The sequence below is a fragment of the Nuphar pumila genome, chromosome 4 (assembly GCF_984573655.1).
Source record: "Nuphar pumila chromosome 4, dmNupPumi1.hap1.1, whole genome shotgun sequence".
In the NCBI taxonomy this organism is placed as follows: domain Eukaryota; kingdom Viridiplantae; phylum Streptophyta; class Magnoliopsida; order Nymphaeales; family Nymphaeaceae; genus Nuphar; species Nuphar pumila.
The window spans coordinates 132,082,650-132,106,705 of NC_143252.1; the positions used below are offsets into that span (position 1 = coordinate 132,082,650).

Sequence of the window (24,056 nt, forward strand, 5' to 3'; positions counted from 1 at the left end):
AGTCCAACCAGCTTTGGTAGGACTTTTTAGGTATATTAGTGGTTTTACTCCTTAACACACCTAAAGTCCGTTTTCACGCATTCTCAAGTTTTCTAGAGTTGGGGATTGGTGGTTTTTAGGGTTCTTCCTCTCTATTCTCTCTAAAATTTGAATCGGCGTCAAAAGTAGGTTGATGGCCAAAGAAAGTGATCTCTACCCTTCTCTTCTATCATTCTATGTTTTCAGCTAAAAATTCTTATTTGCCGATCTACAAGGATTCATAGTAGATATGGCCTCAAATGATCTGTCATGGCAATGGGGAATCCATATCAAGCAATTTGGCAGGTCGAAAATACAATGTAACTTTTGTAAGAGAAATGTTAACAAGATGCAGAGACCTAGGTGAGAACAGTGCCAGGCATTCAAAGAACAAAAAAGATCAGTGCAAATCAGCCACAAGCGAACAAAGTCAGTGGAAAGTGGCCACTCAAAAGCATCCAAGACCATTCAAAGTCAATGCTCAATCAATTCAATACATTGGAGAGATATCCCTCAGATGAGGAACCAAAGGCCCAAAGTATCAATAGAGAAATCAGGTATGAAGTGGCAGTGACCCAGAAATTTCTGCCCCTTATAATTGTAAGTTGGTCAAGAGGCAAAATTTTCTGATAAGAACATGCCAATACATCATAATCATACAGAAAAAACAGACACAACGTTTACTCAAAATATATGGATGATTAGCCAAGCAGATTTATTCTTCAAAGGCAAGAGACAAACCTTAGCATCAAGGATCGAAGAAGTCTTTGCATATTTTTGTTTCTGTGCAGCATCATAATATGTAGGGCAGGTGGTGCAGAATGGATCGTTACATCTTCCCAATAACCCCGACTTCATTAGATGTTCATTCCTTCCAGAAAAGCTGTATTCAGTATCATCTCTGTTAGTCACTCCATTTTCATGAAATTCTTGGGACATGACTGTTGGAGTCACACTGCTTAACAATCTATTCATAGGGAGAGCCATATTTTCAGATTTTCTGTTCATATACAAAGGACCACTGTAGGGCAAAAGATTTTGAGGTCTTCCATTGTAATACAACGGACCACTATTAGGTACAAGGGGAGTTCTTTTTTCATTCCTCAGAGGACCTGTGTGGGATATGAAGTTGTCTCCAGTTTCATGGTAAGATGTTGTAGTATTGGTGGGTGTGAACATTGATGTGCTTCTATTGAAATTGTATCTATGCACACCAGAACTCTTATCCGATAAGTCAAAACGCCCTTCCTTCTCATAACCAGCCATAGTCTATCACTACATAAAATGCCTCACCAACAAATTATTTTCTTAATAACCACAATCTGATCATGTAGGAGTTTAAAACATGAACCATATGCCTGCTAGTACCATTATAGAAACACCAAATTAGTGAAAGGGCATGAAGATTACAAAAATGAAAGAGAACATGGCCAACAAAAGGCATACTAGAAACATTAATTACTGCAAAATGCAATATTCTATAGTAGATGCTTCCAAAGATAAGACACTTATTCAATATTATGCATTCTCAACCAGTGTTGTAAGTATTGTACCGTATCTTACGATACGTATCGTTACTATTATGTTTTCGATATGATACACACTCGTATCGTGATATAAGTGTATATTGTATCTGTATCGGATGTCTTGTATCGTACAATAGAGGTTGTATTGTACAGTACAGGTTGTATCGTACGATACAAGTTGTATCGTACGATACACCCTTGATGCACTTTAAAAAGGACCGAACCGTATTTTCTATTTTTGGGGTTTTAAACACCTCTTGAGGGCCGACTTCCTCATTTATGTAGAGGCCATTAAAGGGGAATCCACGCACCCTAGGAGTCGTGAGAGCGATTTGGGGACCGATATGTGCACAAGAGAGAGGGCTTTTCCAGTTTGCTCGAGTAAGAGCGCATTTCCACCCTTTTTTCACTCAAGAAAGTGGGTTAACGTAACAAATCTCTATTTTTTTCTTCTTCTTGAGGTTTTTGGAAGAATATGACATCAAATGAGCCAACATGGCAATGGGGGACTCAAGTAATGAGTGAGAACTGATTTAAAATTGAGTGCAAGTTTTGTCATAATACTTTCTCTGGTTGTATCTCTCGGTTAAGCATCATTTGGCTGGGACATAAGAAATTTGTCGGAGGCTGTGAAATGGCAATGCCATCAGTTGCTTACCACTTTGAGAGAAAAAAAGCAAGAGAAAGAGATGAATGAAGTGAAAATGGGGTATGTGTAACCATGGGATGATATTTATGATGTAGATGATGAGCTTTCTACTTCTGATCTTGTATCTCCTAGCATAGCATTAGAAGTAGGAAGCTCTGCAGCGAAGGAAAAAAGTGTGGTTGGTGCTAGTAGTAGTGGTGTGAGTACACAAAGAAGAAGAAGAAGAGGAGAAAAGAGTTCCTCTAGAGGAAGAAGAGTTGGAGGCTCTAGTAGGAATTTCTTTTTTCTCCTAGGACTGCTTCTGGGTCGCAGCCCGACATTCACACTTCTATGACCCCAAAACATTTAGTAGAGAAAGCAAAGGTCACGGTTGGGAGATGGTTTTATGATGCCCGCATTCCTTTCAATGCAACAAATTCATTTCATTTTTAGGCAATGGCAGATGCTATAACCAATATTAGGTATGTATATAAAATGCCTTCATATCATGATTTGAGAAGAAAAAATTTAAATATTAATGTGAGTAAAGTGAAGGAATATTATGATGAGATGAGGCAGTCATAGAAGGAAACTGGGTGTAGCATCATAGCAGATGGGTGGACGGACAAAAAGACAAGGACCTTTATAATAGTAAGATGGGTGAATGTGGATGATAAACAAGGAGGAGGAGGAGGAAAAGAAGAAGCAAAAGAGGAAGATAATAATGATGGTGATGATAATAATGATTGAAATCATATACATTTGTTTTTGTTTATATTTTGAAAAAACTTGGTTATGTAAAACTTAAGTATTCACAAACTTTGTTATTTTGTTTTTGTTTATGTATTAAGAAACTGTGAGTCTTGTGACATGTTCTTAATTGCACGATATTTCATATTTTGCATTGTTCTTGTGAGATATGCATGCATTATTGTCTTTATTATTTGATCTTTGATGATGTTTTAGTATAAATGCTTGATATATGATTCTATGGTTGTATCTTGTGCAATTCATCATTGTTTCATGTGTTATTTTTAGGATTTTTCTAAAAAAATCTAACTTTTCTGGATTTTTTATTAAAAATTACATTTTTTTATGATACGATACGTATTATTTTGGGCTCGATACAGGCTATGATAAGGTTTTTATAAGCTTGTTTTCAACCACATAAGTATCCAAAGGCATTCATCTTTTTGGTGGGTTGTAACTACTCTAAAAAGTTGCGGCAGTATATGAAAATCAAAGATCAAACCTTACAAGGGCAAACATGATATAATATTAGTAATTTATTGTTTACATAAATGACCACAAAGAACATAAGAAACAATAACCGCTCAACATCGGTGAGAAAAACAAACTTAAACCAACAATGTAATGTTCTTTTGACAAGCCAACTCCAACAATAGAAGAGGAATAAACATTGATGAAAAACACAGCCCAGAAAGTTCATAACAGTTAGCATTTGATCATTTCTATTACAGTAGTATTTTGGATGTGAATATTATAGTTTTGTTGACTATTTGTTATTTAAACAATCTTCCAGTCATGCGTCATTAGTTAAATACTGCAAATACTAACTGTTCCGCTATATTGTAGAACATATGCAAAGCAATAAAACATCACATGGACCCTGAGAAAATTTACATGAAAGGGAGGCCATATATTTCATCATTCTCTTGCCCTCTTATCTTTCAATCCTTTAGTCAATAATCTTCAGTTTCAATTGACATTGAGTTCACTTGGAATTCCACCAATCTGATCTCAGTCAACCTAAATTCATTTTCCCAACTATCATTCATTTCAAAAACCTTTCTCACATTCTGTACTCGTTTCTTTTGGCTTCTTATTCAGACAAAGAACAAAAATTACCCTTTGTATTTCTTAGTTCAATGTGATGGTATAACCATGTTCAATCCTATTATTCATTCCAAAGAGCAGAAACAGATTATTTAAACTTCATAATCGTTCAATCATATCAGTAGAAATACCATGCATTTGTCTTCTGTGCAAAATATATGCACGGAAGCTGTCTGTATTTGGATCTGACATCATATTCACACTGAAACAAGTTAATAACGATATTAAACTTTAGGTGCATATGCGGCACATGCACAAACACATCTCAAATGGCTTTTTTAGGCACTCTCCCCTTCATCAATTCCACCACTGGGATTCCCGTACTTATTCTTCATGTTACCCTTATATGTTGATTTGAAATATAATTTTAGCAATTAGCACTTGCGATGTTTAAGTTGATGCTGTTCTAGCAGTTCTATGATTATTCCTTTTCCAACGGGAACTTTCACGTATACGCATACGAATTGCAGCTGAAACAAACACGAGGAAGAAAAAACAATCAAAAAGAAAAACGGAGAGGGCTTCATCTATGATATATATACATATATGTTGTTCGGAGACGAGTATGCAGCATACAACGCAAAAGGCCCAGCATTCTGAATCTCTGATTGGAAGGAAAAGAGAAAATTACAACAAGACTGAGAAAACATCATTAGGGAGAAAAAGAGGAACCATAAGTAGCAGAATCCGCCAAAAAAATCACATCAAAACCGTCTCGAACACAAGATTTTCTAACTCACATATGGAATTCAATTCACATATAGAAAAACAACTCGTGCATTACCAAACACGAAGAGTAAAGAAAAAGAAGAAAGAGCAAAGTGGAAGCACGATGGTGTAGGCAAGTCATACCAAGAGTTTCAGGTTCTTCGTCTTCTAACACGAACAGAACCTGCGGTAGTAAACCACAAACAAAAACACGACTCTGGAGGGAATCGAGCAGTGGAGGAACTCGGGTTTCTACTTCATTCTCGTTTGCATTTTTCTCTTTTCTGTGTGTGGAGTTGAACGCGGGGACAAGTTGAAGCCGCGAAAGTTACTTGTAAGACAAGTCATATCATACGACGGCTTCTTCCTTTCGTTCCCTCCCTCACCTTCTCACTTCGTCCACCAAACCTTCGTTTGCCTTTGTTGACTTGAAGTCTCGATTCGTATTGGCCGATATGAATCGTATCGGCATAAATCTATACGATTCACCCTTGAATCGGCTATTTTTTTATAAATGCAAAAAATACTGAAAGTTATTTTTAAATTATTTTAATGGTTTTAACACGTGTCAAGTTAGTAATATTTTTTATTATTTTCTAGCCGATACCGAAATATTCACTTGAGTAACAGTATCGGCCGATACATCTGAATCGGTGGCCAAACGATTCATGGCCGATACCGATACTGACAACATTGCCTGAAACACCTGCCGAGTTCCGTCCCAGAGAGCTCTCTCTTTGTCCTTTCCTCAAAGTCGTAGCTACTATTCAATTTCACACTATTTGGTAACGTCATGAAAGTTCCACCCGGTCCTGACCTTTCCAGTTTATGACATTAGTATCCAAAAATACCCCTCGTCGCATTGAAAAAAAGAAAAAGGGGGGAAATTTTCATTTGTGCGCCAATCTTTTGCTCTTAATATGAGCTTATTTTTTTTGAAATTTCAGATATTTGCCCAATTTCTTTATTAAAATAGCCAAAACAGGGAGGGACCTCAGGTCAATACCTATCATTGTGAAAAACATTATTCTTTTTTTGGTATTTTATATTGAAAATTACTCATTCATTCTCATAAGAAAGAAAAAAATAAACAGTTGTATAATTTCACTTGTGATTTAACCTGAGCTAAAAGACACTAATAAATGTATCAAGCCCTTGTTTGACGGTTTCCAAAAAAAAAATGAGGTTTGTATTTGGGAATTTCAGGGACGTAAATCCTATATTTAAATTAGAAGCAAAATGTTATCTCCCAACTAAAATGTTTTCTAAACCGAAAGAATGATCGGTCTCTCTCTTTCTCGTAGACTCCAAAAGTTTGAAAAGGAAATCAACTGCAACCCCTCGTTGTTGCTAGGTAGCTGCGGAGAAGAAAATAGTGGTCAAGGTTGACCTGAAATTGGATCCGAACTACAAAGACTGCACCCGATCCCAAACTAGGATCTAAGGATGTAAACTGTTTGGATTCGGATCAGATGTAGAGAATACTCGATCGAACTAATTGGATGTCGCTCAACAGATTTGGATTCAAATTCAGACTCAAATGATGAAAATCTCATACTAAATTTACTGTTTTACATGTAATTGGATTCGAGCATCCATCAAATCAGCATATCTGTTGGATTCAATAGCAAAAACCCAGAACAATATCTGTATCCAAATGTAGTCAGATGTGGTTCCGGCTTACCAAATCTCTGTAAACAAAGCCGGATTTGGTCAGATATCGGATAAAATCTGTTCCATTTGCATCCCTATTAGTGCCCAACTTGAATCTCCTTTGGATATTTTGATACGACACAAGGCGTGCCAGTCAATTCGCTCAAAATGGGTCAAGGATATTAATCTCTAGAGTGGGAAGAAAATCGGGCCGGTTCAAGTTGATTTCAAACCCAGTTCCAAACATGTGTTGATCTAACTCTCACCCAGATCCAAGCATCCCAACCAGATTTCTTAGGATCCTACCCAGATTCAGATGCGTATTGTTTGGATCCTATCATATGAGTCAGGTCTACCTTGGTCAGAGCTCTGACCAGTTGTATCTCGAAGCACAGGGCAGCAATCTGCGAATTTTCTGACTGGGTTGAAACAAACACCAAGAGGAAAAGAGCGTGTGGGGCCCACACACGTTTCACCCAAATAAAGGGTTTCAATGTAAACCCTTGTCACACCTCCCGGCTTGGGGAAGCATTTTCCTCTAAACGGGGGCTTTGGGTGGATTTCAGTTTCGGATGTTTTTCCTTTCTATAGCGTGAAACAAACGGGCCTTTAGCTTACGAGCGGCACAGTTTTCCTTAATTATCCGAGTAAAAAATATAAAAAATAAATAAAAATGACTATATGCTGTTTTAAATTAATTGATAAAGGTAACTGGAAGACCTGTACAATACAATAGGGAAATCCTTTGTACGCTTTCTTTTTTTTCTTCCCCTCTGCTATGACAGGAACAGCTCATCTGAAAATATTGTGGGAATCAGTTCCTGGTGAGATCAGTCATGATCGAGTAGTACACCAAGTCCATGCACGTCATCATTCGTTCCCTTCATCACCACAAAGATTTATAAAAAATCTAAAATGCTTAATTTTCTTCCTAAAAGACATAAATAACAATAAATATAACAATTAAGCAAACAACATTAACTCTCGATCTTTAATGTTTTGAAAAATCAAACACTACAAAAACATTAAAGGGAGTACAACAATTCATTTACTTCGGAAGGCACCGGATCAAACCCCACTGGCCCACTGTTTTCGTAGCTTTAAGAGGTGTGCCACGTAAGGCATGGTGGTCGTGGGGCCCCACCAGGGGTTTCATCGCTTTGGCGAGGGCTCCTCGTCATTAAAAAAACTATTCGTTTACTTCTTTGGAAATGGTCAAGCATCCTCCTCATTTACTTTTTTAAATCATTAATAATAGAAACCCATCAAAATTTCAATTTCATCTAAACCATTGGATTAAAAATAATCCAATGGTTCATATAAGAGACTAGGTGCTCCAGAAGCATTGTATCATTGCTCTCTCTCTCTCTCTCTCTCTCTCTCTCTCTCTCTCTCTCTCTCTCTCTCTCTCTCTCAGCCCCAATAGTTCATTTGGAGGAAAACCATGGATTAGGGAAAGTCTTTGCTATAATAATTTGTATATACAATAATTTAGTTGAGAAATTGTAGTTGCAAGTTGTTGTTGTTTACACAATCTCATAGATGAGTTCAGCATGGTTGATTTGTTAGGAGTTGGCACTTAGATCACGATTTTTTTTACCAATAAAGTATATTTCTGATTTGAGAAAAAATGACACATTCAAGACCATTGATATTTGAATTACCAAAAAAAAAAACATGTTCACACATTAAAATTTAATGATCAAAGCACTAATTGCCACTAAGCGAACCATGTTGATAAAATCCAAAGGGTTGAATTTAAAAAGAAAAAATAGCATTTTCTACGTCGTTTATATATACAAACATTTGTAGCAAATTACTAGGGAATTGATCCAGATCCAGATGGGTCCAGGTCTAGATACCACCACATAAAGGAAAGAGGACTCCAAGAGGCGGGACTCTTATACAAAAGAGTCTCGCAAGAAGATGAAGGAGTAGAGAGCAACTAGGAGTCCTAACTAAGAAGGAGACTCTTATGAAGAAGTCTTTAGAGATGGTGCCAACCCTGAGGAGTCCAGAGCAGCTAGGAGTCCTAACCAGTAATGAGACTCTTAAGAGGAAGTCTCTAGAGATGGCACCAACCTAAATGAGTCTAGAGCAGCTTGGAGTCCTAACCAACAAGGAGATTCTTACGAGGAAGTCTCTTGGTGCCAACCCTGTATACTCAATCACAACCTCCTTAATGATTGTATATCAGCTAAAATAAGTATCCTCTCTCTGAGAGAGTCATGTAAACCAAACAACTTGTATATACAATCTTTAAATAGTGAACGGCTACACAAGGAAAATCATTGAGTGGAGTTATCGTGGATGTAGGTGATCATTACACCAAACCACATAAAATTGTGTCTCTGTGTGTGCATCATTTGTTTTTATGGTATCGAAGCAAATCGTCATGGGTGAGAAAGAGATATTGTCTACCATAGCTTCATCGTCCAGTGAAACCTCTGTCAAATTTTTCTACCCGTTTAACCTAAAGGTTGCCAACTTTATCACCATCATACTCAACCATTCCAACTTTCTCTTATGAAAAACTCAACTTCTTGGCTTGATTGAAAGCCAAGACATGAATGGGTTCATTGATGGAGAGATCCTAGCGCTACCTCAGACTATCAGTGGCAACCGATCAAATTCTGGTTTTATAGCCTGGTGGAAGTCAGATCGACTATTGAGAGGATGGATCACAGGCACATTGTCGAAAGAAGTGCTCGGTCGTTGGACCCCAAATGTCTTTTGCGGTTTGGAATACCCTACTCAAGTCTTTTGCTCATGTTTCTAAGAAACATGAGTTATTGCTAACATAGAAACTTCAGTCTTTCCAAAAAAATAACTTCTTGTTACTGAATATATTAAAGGATTCAAAAAGATTTGTGATGAACTTGCTGTGATTGGCAAACATGTTGAGCGCCAAACCATGATTTTCTGGTTGTTGAACGGTCTTAGTAATGAGCATGATTCATTTGTTACCATGATGCTAAAGCCCCCAATTTTGTCATATGACGACGTTGTTGGCTTCCTTTAGGGGTGTGAGACTATGCACTCCATACATGAAGAAGGTATGGAGCAAAACTATATCTTTGCAGGTCAAAGAATAAATAATCAACGAAATCGCTTTAATGGAAAGCAATAGTTCAACTCCAAAGGGCATGGGTTCAAGCAAGCCGACCAAGGTGGAAGTCAGACAAATTAGAATAAATATAAGAATAAATTTGAGTCAAACCCAATTACGTTTAGAATTGGTCAAGGAAAGGAGAAAGGTGTGTTGTACCATAAATGTCACAAGATGAACCATAGTGCGATGAACTGCTGGCACCAATTCAATCATGCTTATTAAGCAGAAGATGTTCTTCAGGATCTTGCCCCCATGAAACTCGTTGATAGTCAGGATCAAGCCTAGTTCCCAAACACTGGTGCTATATTGAATATCACATCATATTTAGCTAATCTTGAAACTTGTTTCAATTGCTATGGCCCTGAAAAAATCATGGTAGGTAATGGTGCCAAACTGGATATTACTCATGTGGGGTCAACTAGGGTCAGAAACAATAATTAGTCTTTATAATTAAATAATGTTCTTGTTGTCCCTGAGATGAAAAAAACCTTGGTATCTGCGAGTCAGTTAACTTCTGACATGCTATGCTTATTTGAATTTTCCATCAATGGTTTTGTTTTCAAGGACAAGAGGATAGACAAAGTGGTGGCAACCTAAAGTAGAGTAAGTGACCTCTATGTCTTCGACAGTTTGGTGAATAAAGGCATTTGTGTCAATAAGGTATTCTTCTCTTTAAGGTTTAGAGACAACAGTTGGGATGTGTGGCACCAACAGCTTGGGAATGTTCACACACAAGTTGTTGATTTTTTTTTAAGAATAGTTTTATTTCAATAAAAGTGAATCTTGTTAAGAGTTCCATATGTTTAAGCTGTTAAATGGGCAAGTTGTGTTGTCTATCATTTTTACTTGTTGATGATCATTGCAAATAAAGTTTTGGTAAAATCTATTATGATTTATAGGGTCTTATTCATGTTACGTCTCACAAAAAATTCAGATTTTATGTTGTGTTTGTGAATACTCGAGATATACTTGGGTATTTTCTCTTAGGCATAAATATGAGTTCAAGAAATTTGTTGAACTTCATAAAAGTATTCATACTCAATTTGAAAAAGAGGTTAAAAATGTTCAAACTGATGAAGGCGGTGAATTATCTAGCATCGAACTAGCGACTTATCTGAAGTCTAATGGGATTTTACATTATAAAAGAAGTCCTAAAACTGTCAAGCAAAATGGGATGGCTAAATGACAACATAAATCCATCACTGAACCAGGGCTAACCATGCTTTTTCATACTCAAACCACAGTTTGTTTCTTAGCTAAAGCCTTTTTTATTATTGTGAGGCTCATAAATAGGCTACCAACTCTAATTTTGTCTATGAAATTGCCATATGATATGCTATTTGAGAAAAGCCTTATTACACCAGCTTACATGTCTTTGGATGCCAGTGCTTCCCTTAACTTAGAGATTATGCCATAAATAAATTTGATCATAAAATCCTACCATGTGTTTTCCTGGGATATAGCGAGCAACATAAGGGATGTCATTGTCTTTTTCCTCCTACTGGATGTGTACATACATCGAGATATGTAGTGTTTGATGAATCAATGTTCTCGTACTCCAAACATGGCACAAATGTTCTTTTCAAGTGATCGGGATAAGAAATTAATGTGTTTTAAAGCATCAAGGCGGTCAATAGCCCGACCCATTTACTATCGGGCCAAGTTTTGACCCAATTCTTAACGGGCTCGGGTTTGAAGACAAGCTATCAATTTTTATATATGTGTGTGTGTGAGTATGTCCTATATATAACATTTTTACTCCCTCTCACCAAAAAAAAAGGAAGACCATCCATGCACCCATGCCCAAATACATCGCCATCCATATGAATCGGCCAAAACCCTTCTCTCCCTGCCAAAAATGAAATAAAAAAGGATGAACCATAAAGAAATATGCATAACACCATACACAAGTGTACAATCATCCATCTACCTTCCATGAGAAGAAGCTAGTCAATGTACCCATCTATACCATATTGGCACTTGTTGGTCATATATGGCATGCATGCCCATGCACCTCATACATGAAACTCATGCGTTCACGAAAGAGGTGTGCCCACTCTTTGCTCAATGCATGGGAAAGTCTATTCGTTGGGTTAATTCATCCGTTGGTATCCCTTCCATAAGAGAATACCAACAGATTTAACAGGAACAAGGTTGGGTGACGGCTACCAAGGAGAGGAGGAAAGCGAGCCCTCACTCTTATAAATAGGAGTGAGCAACTTCTGAATGTGACACGAATTATCAATTCAGATTAAAGCTCATTGAAGAAGGTCATTAATTCTCACCCTTCTCTCATTCTCTCTTCTCTCTCGTTGTGCTTACAAAGACTCTATAGTGGTATCAGAGTGTCATGTTGCTTACCAGTGTGCGCAAGCCACAAATCCATCCTCCTATGATACCCAATTGCTCGATCTCATCATCGTCAGAATCCCAAAAAAGGATAAGCAAAAAAAATTGATTAGTTTTGCTTATTTTTTCTCTATGTGAGGGATTGTCACAAAAAAATTCAGCCATGTAGTCACCGAAAAAACTAGAACCCCTCTATGGGAGAGAATTACTCACATGTATCTTTAAAAAAACAAAAAAAGGATTTTTTTTTGTTACCCTGCTCAAATAAGGGCTTTCCTTTTCCTTTTTGTTTAAAGCCTTTAACCGGTTTTTCGATCACAGTTGCCAGAAGATCGATCATTGGAGAGAAGGAAACCAAACAAAAAAAAACAAAGTAAAAAAAAATGGATCAGAGGTGGTTGTAGGAGTGTTGATCCCTCCAGATTCTGGCAAAGCATGCTGGCATCTAAGGTAGAGTGAAAAGCCCTCTTTTTCTTGGGTTTTTTTTTATAGAATAGCAAGCAAACCCTGAATCGAGGCTTTGCATCTAGACCCAAGGTAGAGGAGGAATAACCCCCTTCCCCAAGGGCATCCTTTTAGACCTTCTAAATTTTAAATTTTATAGTAGGTCATTGGATTTCTATGACCTCTCTTACTATACATAAAACAAAAAATGTAGAAGGTTGTCTCATCCAAAAAGAACAAAAAAACACGCATAGAAGGCTGGCGAATTTCGGTGACCCCTGATTCTGCAAAAAAAAAAAAAAGGGCGGAGGAGGTAAAGACCTCTCACCTCTTGTTGGTCATTAGTGACCTTTTTTCCATGTTTGTTGGCATCAAAAACATTTTCTCCTTTTTTTGATGGATTTTTTGGCACATGGTGAATGAATCCCCTTTCTCCGATAGGAAAAGTTTCATCTGAGGTTGGTGGTGGTGATCTTTCATCACCCAACCTCTGATCTACTGGAATATTGGCCACCAGAGACACATAGGAGGCAGAACTAAAGGGAGACCATAGGAGAAAAAATTTTGCATTAGGTTTTAAAAAATTGACTTTTTCGGTTTTATACCCATTTTAAAGGGAGGTTGAAGTTTAACCCTTTGTCTTATGCACAAATTCAGATCATATCACTTGTAGCCAATTTACTAGATTGCCCCTTTAGATTTTTGTAAATTCCATTATTAGTTTATTTATTGTTCTATCCCTGAACATCTTTGTTAATTATTGTTATATCTCCTGCTATATAACTTTAACTATTTTGCCCTCTGTTTTTTTGGTATTTACTTTGGTATCCTCTGATTTTATAAAACATAGGCCTTATATTTTATTAAAGTCAATAAAGAGTGTTGTACTCTTGATAATATCTGAGACATGCTCTTACCTTTTAAAATTACAAAAAGTCTCCTAAACTTTTCTACTTAATTTGAAAAGTTTCCTTTATTACTTTCAAGGGTTTTTTTTCACATAACCACCACTAACTTTTCTAAAATTATAGAAAAGTGGCAGTTTATGCAATTTTTCTCGTAAACTTTTTATTTTTTTAATAAATACAAATTTGAATTTTTTTTTATTTATCAATAATTACATGGTGAAATAGGTCTGAAAACATATATTCTTTGTTTATGGACATAATATATTGCATAAACTGAACTCATGTAGTGTCATTCAATTTTCTGTTAGATGTTGGACTCCTCTTTTTTGATATTTAGCAATACATAATAACTTAAATTAAAAAAATGACTTGTAGAGTATTTGCTATCGAGTTAGCCAAAAGAGAAAAACTGGATGACATAAATTGTTACAGTTAGAAGAGAAAAAATTCTCTTGTTTTGACCATAAAGGGCATCAAAAATGCCTTAAATATAGAACTAAAAGACCTTGGTCAAACAACTACTGATCAAGACAAAATTGCGTATAAAAAATACAAAAAAGATATTATGTTAGCCAGGACAATCATGCTCACATACATGGAGGATGTTCTGATAATGGTATTTGAGGACTAATATTTTAAGCAATTTCTAAAAAATATTACACTACCTTAGAAACACACATACAGTTCCTCCTAGAACAATACAATTTATATAAAATGCAAGAAAATGATAACGTAGTTGATAATGTGGATAAGATATTGGTAATGGCAAAAGATTTAGCCATAGTTGAGAATGTGATCCACGATCGTATACACATATCTACTATTTTGTATAGCCTTCTTTCTTCGTGAAAGATAGACACCATTTCCCTTAGGCTAAACTCAAAGAACTTGTCAAAAGAGATTGTCAGAGTCACCAGAATCAAAATAATAACAATAGGAATAACAGATCTGATTGACAACATGAAAGGCGTGATATAGTTTATGTAATATCAAAGTGTTCATATGCGGAACCGAAACTTTCTGGATGGCGGGTAGATTCTGGCACAACATGACATATTGCCAAGAGCAAGGAAGGCATGGTGAACATGATTGAGTTTAAACTTGAAGAACATTGGGTGTACATGAGGAATAATACATACTCTTATGTTATGGGTGTTGGGACTTATCGTATAGAAACATCAAAAAATAATGTTTTATTGATCAATGTCCTGTTTGTACCATCCATAAGATGGGACCATGTGTCTGTCTCAACCCTAGTCAATAAGTGCTTTGAAGTTTAGGTTTTTTCCATAAAAGGTTCCAATGAAAAAGCATGATCGGGCTATGTTTGGTTCGGTCTTTGACAAAGACCATGGGTTGTTTAAAATCAATATTTATGATGTGAATAAAATGGCATCTACTTCGGATTATATTAATAATGTCCTTAATGTAGATTTTAACGTATGACAATAGAGGTCATGATACATTAATTTAAAAAAATGAAGAAACTAGTTAAACAAAATTTAATACCAAACTTTGAACAAGCAACCTTTTATCGATGTGAATCTTGTACTTATGAGAAGATGACAAGAAAAACTTTATCAACTAATGTAATTAGAGTATCTGAATTATTAAAAATTATCCATTTAGAATTTTATGGACCTTTTAGGACCCAAACTCACAGAGGCATGTATTGTTTTATATAATTTATTGATAATCATTCAAGGCATAGTTATATATATCTTATAACGTATAAGTCAGTGGCGGAGCCAGGGGTGGGCATGGGTCCCATAATTTCTTATCGGGCCCAGGTCGGGTCTGGACCCGACCCAGATCCGAGAACCCAATAGGGTTAAGTTAGTAGGGTCGCAGGGAAGGGCTCACATCGTCTTTCCCTGCGCTGCCCTCCCCTTCCTCCTCACCTCCTATAACGGCCATCGTCGACCATTGTGTTACCAGTGGCCGTTGGCTCCCTCTCGTCCTCTCTGTTTCTCCCTTTGTGATTTCTGGTGAGCCGATCCCCCGCGCCAACTATGTCGCAACGAGCACCGACGCCTCCCGCAGGTAAACCCCTTCTCTTGTTTTTCTTTTCTCATTCGATCGGGTTCGCCGAAGGACTAGCAGAGGGTCGGTGTCCTCTGTCGGAGCCTTCCCCTTCCTTTGTGACAGTTGGAGGTCTGGTGGCCTCTATCGGAGCCTTCCCCTTCCTCTGGAGCTTTCAGAGGTTCGACAGAGGATCGGTGGCCTCTGCGGCTCTGTCGGAGCCTCCCCCTTTTCCTTCGGTGGTTGCCAGAGGGTTGACAAGACTCGACTGCCTCTTTCGGGCCCTCCCCACCCATATGAGGTGTGTGGGGGGGGGGGGCGCTTCACCTTTATTCTCGTGCTTGTCGACAGGGGATTTGCCCTCTGTCCCTTTGTTCTTTTCGATAGGACAGGGGGCTCCGCCCTTGTCCTCATGCCTGCTGGCAGGACAGCGGGCCTTGCCTCTGTCCTCGAGCCTGTCGGTAGGGGCCTTTGCCCCCTGCTCCTTTGATCTTTCTGGCAGAACAGGGGTCTCCACCCTCCGTCGTTTTGATCATCGACAGGGGCAAAGCCTCTGTAGTCATGGGTTGAATGCTTCTCTTATGTGATTTTCTTGAAACATGTAGAACTTAGATATTTTTTTATCTTTTTAATGATTTGGCATTACTTGCTAGAACTTGTGAACTGAAAATCGGGTTTGGACTTACTTAGCATTACTTCAGATGAGGTAAACTGATTATTTCATGTAAGAGGAAGATTCAGAGATCACATCGGGTTTGGACTTTGAAGAATTTTACGGTACTTGTTGCCATCTTCTCTAGAATTTTACTTTCACTTGATGATTGAGAGCTTTAGATTCAGTTCATAACATGTTGTTGATACTCATTACTTAGTTAAAAAACATAGTTTGATATTTAGCTTCATAGAAGATTGTCATTTTCATTTTACTTGATCCATTTTTTGCAATGAGATTTGCCTCGTAGAACATTGTCTTGTTTTTTTTTCATTGCATAGGAATTGATAAGTTTATAATGAAAAGGCCAATCTTTGATAAATCTTCTGTAACTCAAGAAGGAGAACCAAGTTATAAAATAAGCAAAACAGAAATTGATGAATCAAAGTTACCTGCAGACCCTGCACTTCATCCTTCTATTTCTAGTTATCACCCTAATATCCAAGATAATGTTTGTATAACATATATGATCTGAGGTCCTTGTCAACCTTGAGATTGTAAGTTTTAACTAAACCACCAAAAATAAAGGTTCATTCCAGCTTGGTATGATGAGTATAAGGATTAGTTGAAGTATAGTACAAGTAAGCATAAAGCATATTGTTTGCAGTGTTATCTTTTCAGGCCAAAAAGTATGGAGAAGATTAGTGTAGAGGCATTTGTATCTGTAGGATTTGATTACTGGAAAGATAATAAGTGGTTTGATAAACATGTTGGAAGTTCTAGCAGTTTTCACAATCCAGCATGAATGAAGTGTCAAAATTTGATGCAACAAAAACAAAATATTAATGGTATACTTTATATACAAAGTGTTCGATAGAAAGATGAGTATAGACTTTGCCTTTGGGCAACTATTAATGCAATCAGATACTTGTTAAGTCAAGGATTGTCATTTTGAGAGCATGATGAAGCCGAAAAATCTCTTAATAGACAAAATTTTATTGAGCTGTTGAAGATATTTGCAAAGATCAATGATGACAAAAATAAAGTTGTATTGAAAAGTGCTCCAGAAAATAACAAATTGATATCTCCTGATATACAAAAGGATATTGTCAAGGTTGCTTCTATACAAACCATAAATGCTATTATCATGAAACTTGGAGATACTTATTTTTTCTATTTTACTTGATGATTCTCATGATGTATCAACTAAAGAACAAATGACTGTTGTTTTACAGTTTGTTAATGAAAAAGGTCGAGTGGTTGAGCGATTTCTTACTCTTGTGCATGTTCTTGAAACAAGTTTTATGTCACTCAAACAAGCAGTTAAAGAAACATTTTGTAAGAATAAATTAAGCATATCAAGTTTGCGTGGACAGGGTTATGATGGCGCAAGTAATATGAGAGGGGAGATTAATGGATTGAAAAGTCTTATATTACATAAAAATGCATCTGCATATTATACTCATTGTTTTGCACATCAAATTCAATTGGCATTAGTTGGTGTTAAAAAAAATCATTCCTTGATGTGTTTTTCAATATATTAGGCAGGTTGTCAATTTTTTTCTCCACTTCATGCAAGAGATCTGAGCTTATTAGACAGGGTTATGATAGAGCAAGTAATATAAGAGGGGAGTTTACTGGATTGAAAAGTGTTATATTACATGAAAATGCATCTGCATATTATATTCATTGTTTTGCACATCAACTTCAATTGGCATTAGTTGGTGTTGCTAAAAAAAATTCATTGCTTGATGTGTTTTTCAATATATTAGGCAGGTTGTCAACTTTTTCTCCACTTCATGCAAGAGATTTGAGCTTATTCGAGAAGCAGAATTTATGCGAATTGTTGAAGCACTTGCATTGGGTGAACTTGAAACAAGACAAAAATTAAATCAAGAAATAAGTTTCAAATGACCTGGTGATACTCGGTGGGGTTTTCATTACGATGCTTTGGTTAATTTACTCAGTATGTATTCTTATGTTATTCAAGTGTTAGATTTCATTGCAGAAGATATATATTCCAAAAAAGTTTAGATGCAATTATTTTATATCATCAGTTGCAAGATTTTGAATTTGTTTTTTGCTTACATTTGATGTGTAAAGTTTTGAGAAGAAATGATGACCTTTTATAAGCACTTTAGCAAAAAGATCAAGACATTGTGAATGATATGCGTTTAGTTACTACATCAAAACAGTGCCCTCAAGGTCTGAGAGACAATGGACGAGACTCTCTCATAAACAAAGTGTCCATATTTTGTAAGAGATTTGATATTCTGATTCATGATCTAGGGGACTCATATACACCTCAAGGACGACCAATACGTAAGGTTGAAAAGATCACCATATTGCATCATTATCGTATTAATATGTTTTATGCTATTATTGATTTGCAACTTCAAGATTTGAATGATGGTTTCACTGGAGCAAATACAGAGCCCCTCCTTTCAATGTCATGCTTGAGTCCAAAGAATTCTTTTTTTGCTTTTGATAAAGATAAGTTGATTCATCTTCCTGAGCTTTACCCTAAGGACTTTTCTGGAGTAAACATAATTAAACTTGAGAATCAATTATATATATATATATATATATATATATATATATATTACATAAATGTAAAACATTGATAAGTTTTCAAGTTTAAAATCTTCAGAAGAGCTAGCACAAACGATGGTAGCAACTCAAAAGCACATTTTATTTTCTCATGTGTATCTATTGATTAAGTTGGCATTAAGTTTGCCAATTGTAATAACAAGTGTTGAAAGATGAATGTAATAACAATTGTATCTATTGATTAAATCGGCATTATTTTCAGCTATGAACAATATCAAAAGTCGTCTACGTAATAGAATGGGAGATGAATGGATCAATGATGCTTTGTTTACTTACATAGAAAATTAGACATTTGATGCAATCAATGATGATGCAATTATGGATTGGTTTCAAAATATAAAAAATAGAAGATGCTCGTTGTAAAATTTTCATGAATTTAGTTGCTTGTATTTCTTAAGTGAACAATCTTTATTTTAGTTTAAAAGTAAAATTTAAGGTTTTATCTTATTATGTTCATAATTTTAGTTGTTTGTGTTTGTAACAATTGTTATTTTAATTCAAAGGCTTATTTAAGTTTTATCTCTCCACAAACGACTATTCCTCAACAAAAAAATTCTGGCTCTGCCACTAGTCCAAATAAATGGATCATCTTTCAAGACCATAGCATTGTGCCCGAGACCCGATGTTTGCCCACCCAATGAAAAGATGCCTCTGCCACTGGTATAAGTTTGAGGTATTAGACAAATTTAAAGAATATTGTCAAGAAGTGAAAACCCAACTTGAAAGAAGAATTAAGATCTTATGTTCTAACCGAAGGAGATAATACACTTTAAATGAATTTACTGAATATTGTAAGTTGAATGAAATCAAACCTTAAACAACACCTATAAAACCACAACAAAATGGTGTTTGTGAAAGATATAATATGACTATTTTTGACATGGTTAGGTGTATGTTGTTTCATGCTTCATTATCCAAAGTATTTTAGGAAGAAGTTATTTATACATCAACATACATTTTGAATCGAGTTCTCTGTAAGGTCGTTGTCTATACATTTTATAAGTTATGGATTGAAAGAAAACCGAACCTTAGCCATATTTGTAGATAGAGTTCAACAACTCATATAAAGGTAATAAATTGATCAAGAGATAAACTTGATAGCAAATTCATAAGATATGCCTTTATTGGATATCCTAAAGAAACCTAAGGGTCTAATTGTCAGTAGAGACATTATGTTATTGGATGACCAAAACATAGAATATGGAATTCTCGAGATTATTGAAGATGAACCTTTTGATCTCATCTATGATTCTGATGATTCTCAAGAACAGTTAGGTAATGATGATCCAACTGTTAGTGATCAAGAACAATTAAGTAGCCTTGAACCAATTGTTAGTGATGTCTTCTTCGTATTTGACTCATGTTAGTCGTAAAAGGTCAAGAGTTTCTCCTTCGTATCTTGATGACTATTATGTCCATTTGTTGGAGGAACTGTGTTATTCAATAAAGCTTGATGACATGATAGATAACTTGTCATATAATGAGGCATTAAACTCACATGAATCAATAAACTAGGCAAAAACCATGGGCGAAGAAATTGAGTTTACTAAGAAAAAACAAGTTTGAGAATTGACTATTTTACCTTAAGAAAGAAAAACAATTAGTTGTAAATGGATATAAAAAAGAAATTCAAAGCTGGTGAAAGTATAGATAAATTTAAAGTTAGATTGATAGCTAAAGGATTTTCTTAGAAAGAAGGGATAGATTATGTTGTTACGTATTCTTTCATTGCAAAAATTTTCTTGATAAAGATAATCTTGGCCATTGTAGTTCACTGTGATTTAGATCTACATTAGACCACATTCCTAAATGGTGAGCTTAAGAAAACTATTTTTGTGAAACATCCTGAAGGCTATATTGTTAAAAACTAAGAGGATAACGTGTATATGTTGAAAACACATTTATACGGACTTAAGCAATCTCCACGTTAGTGGTATTTGAAATTTTATAAGGCAATTACTTCAATGAGATTTGTGGCAAATATATTTGACCATTGTGTTTATGTCTAGAAAAGTGAAACCAAATTCTCTATTCTCTCACTTTACTCATATGACATTCTTTTGATTGAAAATGACAATGATATCATTGTCAAAACCAAGTCATGGATAAATTCTCAATTTGAGATAAAATATATGAGAGAAGCATTCTATGTTCTTGAAATTAAAATCACTCAAGACAAAAATTTTAAACTTTTGAATTTGAGTCAAGAAAGATACATTAATCATATACTCAAGAAGTTTAAAATGAGTGATTGTAAGGTTGTTAGAACACCCATGGTAAAATATGTAAAATTAAGTAAGAATGATTGTCCTAGTGAAGGAAAAAAAAGGTTGAATGTCTGTTATACATAAGTTGTTGGAAGCTTGATGTGTGCTATGTTGTGCACAATGCCATATATAAGCTTTGTTGTTGGCCTCATTAGTCGATACCAGAGTAATTCTGGTTGGCTTCACTAGCAAGCAGTGAAGAAAATATTTTGATATTTGAAATGGACTAAAAACTTGTAATTGTATTTTAAAAAAGATACCTTAGATAGAACTGGTTGGATATTCTGATGTTGATTTTGCTGGTAGCAAAGATGATAGTAAATCCACTTTTTGATAACCTTTCTCCTCGGAAGAGGTGTTGTTTCTTGGTCTAGTAAGAAACAAGGTTGTGTGACTCAACATACTCAAGAAGTTGAGTATGTTACTTGCAATGCTATTGTTACTTTCGCCATTTGGAAAAGTGTTTCATCAGTAATTTGAAGCATAATATAACCAATAGGCCGATACAATTTTACTGTGATAACTAAGCAACAATCACTCTTATGAAGAGTGAAGCATATAGCTCTAAAAGCAACCATATAATGGTAAAATATCATTATATTCTAAAAAAAATGAAATTACAGTTAGTTATTTACCAACTTTTGATATGATTGTGGACCCTTTGTCAAAAGACATCAAAAGAATTATTTTCAAAGCATGTATCCTGTATAAGATTAAGATATGGCGGATTGAGACATCTAGCTTGATCAGTGAAATACCAAATTACTAAAAATTTGATGCATGTGTAAGACTCCAATAATGAGAAGAAAAAATATCCATCATGATTTAATTCACATGACCAAGTGAGAGATATTGGTCATACATGACATGTATAACGATGCACCTCATGGAGGAGAGAGGTGGGCTCACTATCTACTAAACACATGAGGAACCCTATTCAGTTAGCTAATCTTATCGGTTGGTATCCCTTTCGCAAGGGAATACCAACAGATTTGTGGCAGGAACAAGGTTGGTAACAGCTACCAAGGGGTGGAGGAAAACCAACCCTCACTCCTATAAATAAGAATTAGTAACTTTTCGAATATGATATGAATTATTATTTCGGATTAAAGTCTCCCTGAAGAAGACTGTTAATTCCCCCTCATCTCTCGTTGCACTTACAGAGACTCTACAATACCCCCCTTCCAAAAGGAACAAGAAATAAAGATGATTATATTCCCTGACGTATCATAACAATAAAGAAAAGAGACATTGTTAGATGCCAAAAAAAACTTCACAAAAGTAATTGTCATTAAAAAAAAAAGAAAAAAAAAAGTGCCCCCCGGGCTTCACAACAAGTGTATATCGCAACAAGAACACGACACATGAGACCCACAACAGAGGGTTACCTATCGTAACGAAACAAGTACACGTATTGTAGCCAACCTTAAAAAATGCTAACTAGTTACATGAGAAAGCGAAGACTCGCTACATGCCAAAAATGCTTTACCAAGTAAGTCTCATTCCGGCTTAGTAGTATTGTTAGATCCTGGCTCCGCCCCTGGTCATACCTGATCAATTGACACCCCTACTTATAGAGCGTTTAAATGCCTTGGATCTCATGGGCTAAGTGGAGAGATCCCATACCAAAATCCGAGGGGATTTTGAGATCAAGGGTTATAGATCCTTTGTATAAAAGCCATAAAGTCCAAAATCCTCGAATTTGAGAATTGATGGGGACGGGTGTTATTAAATCTTCCGATCTGAGACTATCAAACACAACCTTAGGATGTGTTTGAATCTCCTGGATTTCAAAGATTCATGTATTACATTACATATACACAAACACTCTGGTGCGATCCCTCCCATTGGGCATGGAGATATGCACATCTCAACTACACTTTGCGGGGGGGTCCGAGAATTGGTGTTTGATTATGCAACCTTACCATAAGCCCACCACCACCATTAGAATTAGATCCAGATGAGGCATTCAAACGCGTTTCACATTTGGATAAGTTTCTCCGCAGGATGAGCCTTTTACCAGAGAAAAAGTCGTTTGGTCCTCTCTGCGACCTTTTTTTTTTGACAGAAAAAGCTGGGGTTAGTCAGACCCCTACCCGTTATACAATCATACCAGCCACACCGAGTGTAGGGCTCGTGAAAACCGGGACTACGGTCGAGTCGAGGGGATTTCATCGAATCGGTTCTGAGATCCGGATCGGTATTTGGTCTCGCCCTCTCATCTTTTTACTATAAATTTACAAAAGGGGTCTACCTTTTTAATATATTTACAAATCTGGGCCTATCAGTTTAAAATTACATTTAACCGCCTTGGTTAAGAAGGTTAATATCAAAGGGCCGCCGCTCAGCCAAAGGCAGGTAACAGAAATGGTAATTTTCTATCTAAAAATACTCTTATACCCTTAACTTGAAACACCAAAGCACCCCTTCTCACACGGCATATCTCCGACCTTATCGTTTGCTGTGAACCTCGAGCAGTGGTGCCTAGTGAGCAAGGGCATTATCCGATGAGGAACTGGTGCCTCTCTCTTTGGTTTTCCCTCTACCGGATTGTTATGACCTATATGGAGCATGCTTGCCGGAAGACTGCTATTGCCATGGATGTCGTTCATGACCTCAAGGCAGAGTTTCCAATCCAAATTCTTGCTGTCAAGCGTGACGTGGGTGGCTGTATCTTACGATCGGCTTCTAATTCATCTCTAGGTTAGAAATGGGGATTTTTGGTTCTTTGTTTCTCATTGAATTCATATACACGGTTGCAACAATATTTCATATTTCTGACGATTCAAAATTATGCATTTTGGTTTATTTTTTATGTTTTCTATTGAGAGAGAGAGAGAGAGAGACGGTAATCAGTTTCGGGAGACCACAGCAGTCGGCGAGTCCCGCAGGGCATCTCCTTCGTATATTGGGGAAATGTGAGGAAGTGCTCGGGTAGAATTTTTCGTTGGCCGTAGGGATATTTTTGTCTTATTCTCTCACTAACCTAGTTTAAAACTTTAAAACTATGGTTCATTTGACTCTGGTATTGTGGAGCGGCTGTTTGTGAATTAAGTGCAAAGTTTGGGCAGTTAAAAGTAATTTGTGATAAGTTGGGATGAATTTGTAAATACATCAAAATGTAGGCGCCTTTTCGTAAATTATTCTTTTTATTTATTTTTGGGTTTTCCCGCCATTTCCACTCCAAGGGTCTTCGGAGGAGCAGCAGCCGAGACGCCGTCGTTTGGCCCTTTGCTCTCTGGGAAGAAGAGGAAAAGAAGGCTTTGTTTGGGGTGGGGGAGGCTGAAACTGAAAGACCTCAA

At 36.3% G+C, this 24,056-nt stretch overlaps 1 protein-coding gene across 4 annotated transcripts in view; it reads right to left on the bottom strand.

Moving 5' to 3' along the window:
- Positions 1-5,055, bottom strand: part of LOC149841099 (putative cyclic nucleotide-gated ion channel 20, chloroplastic) — a 120,510-nt gene extending 115,455 nt beyond the window's left edge. For 2 of the 4 annotated variants that reach the window (XM_090003590.1, XM_090003591.1), the window contains exons 1-2: positions 4,882-5,051; positions 760-1,376 (exon numbers count right to left, since the gene is read on the bottom strand). In XM_090003590.1, the coding sequence (XP_089859716.1) occupies positions 760-1,284 (525 nt within the window). In that variant the 5' untranslated portion in view covers positions 1,285-1,376; positions 4,882-5,051. Of the gene's footprint in view, positions 1-759; positions 1,377-4,881 lie in introns of all 4 variants that reach the window. The other 2 variants (XM_090003589.1, XM_090003592.1) reach the window with 2 other exon arrangements.
- Between the last annotated feature and the right edge of the window lie 19,001 nt (positions 5,056-24,056).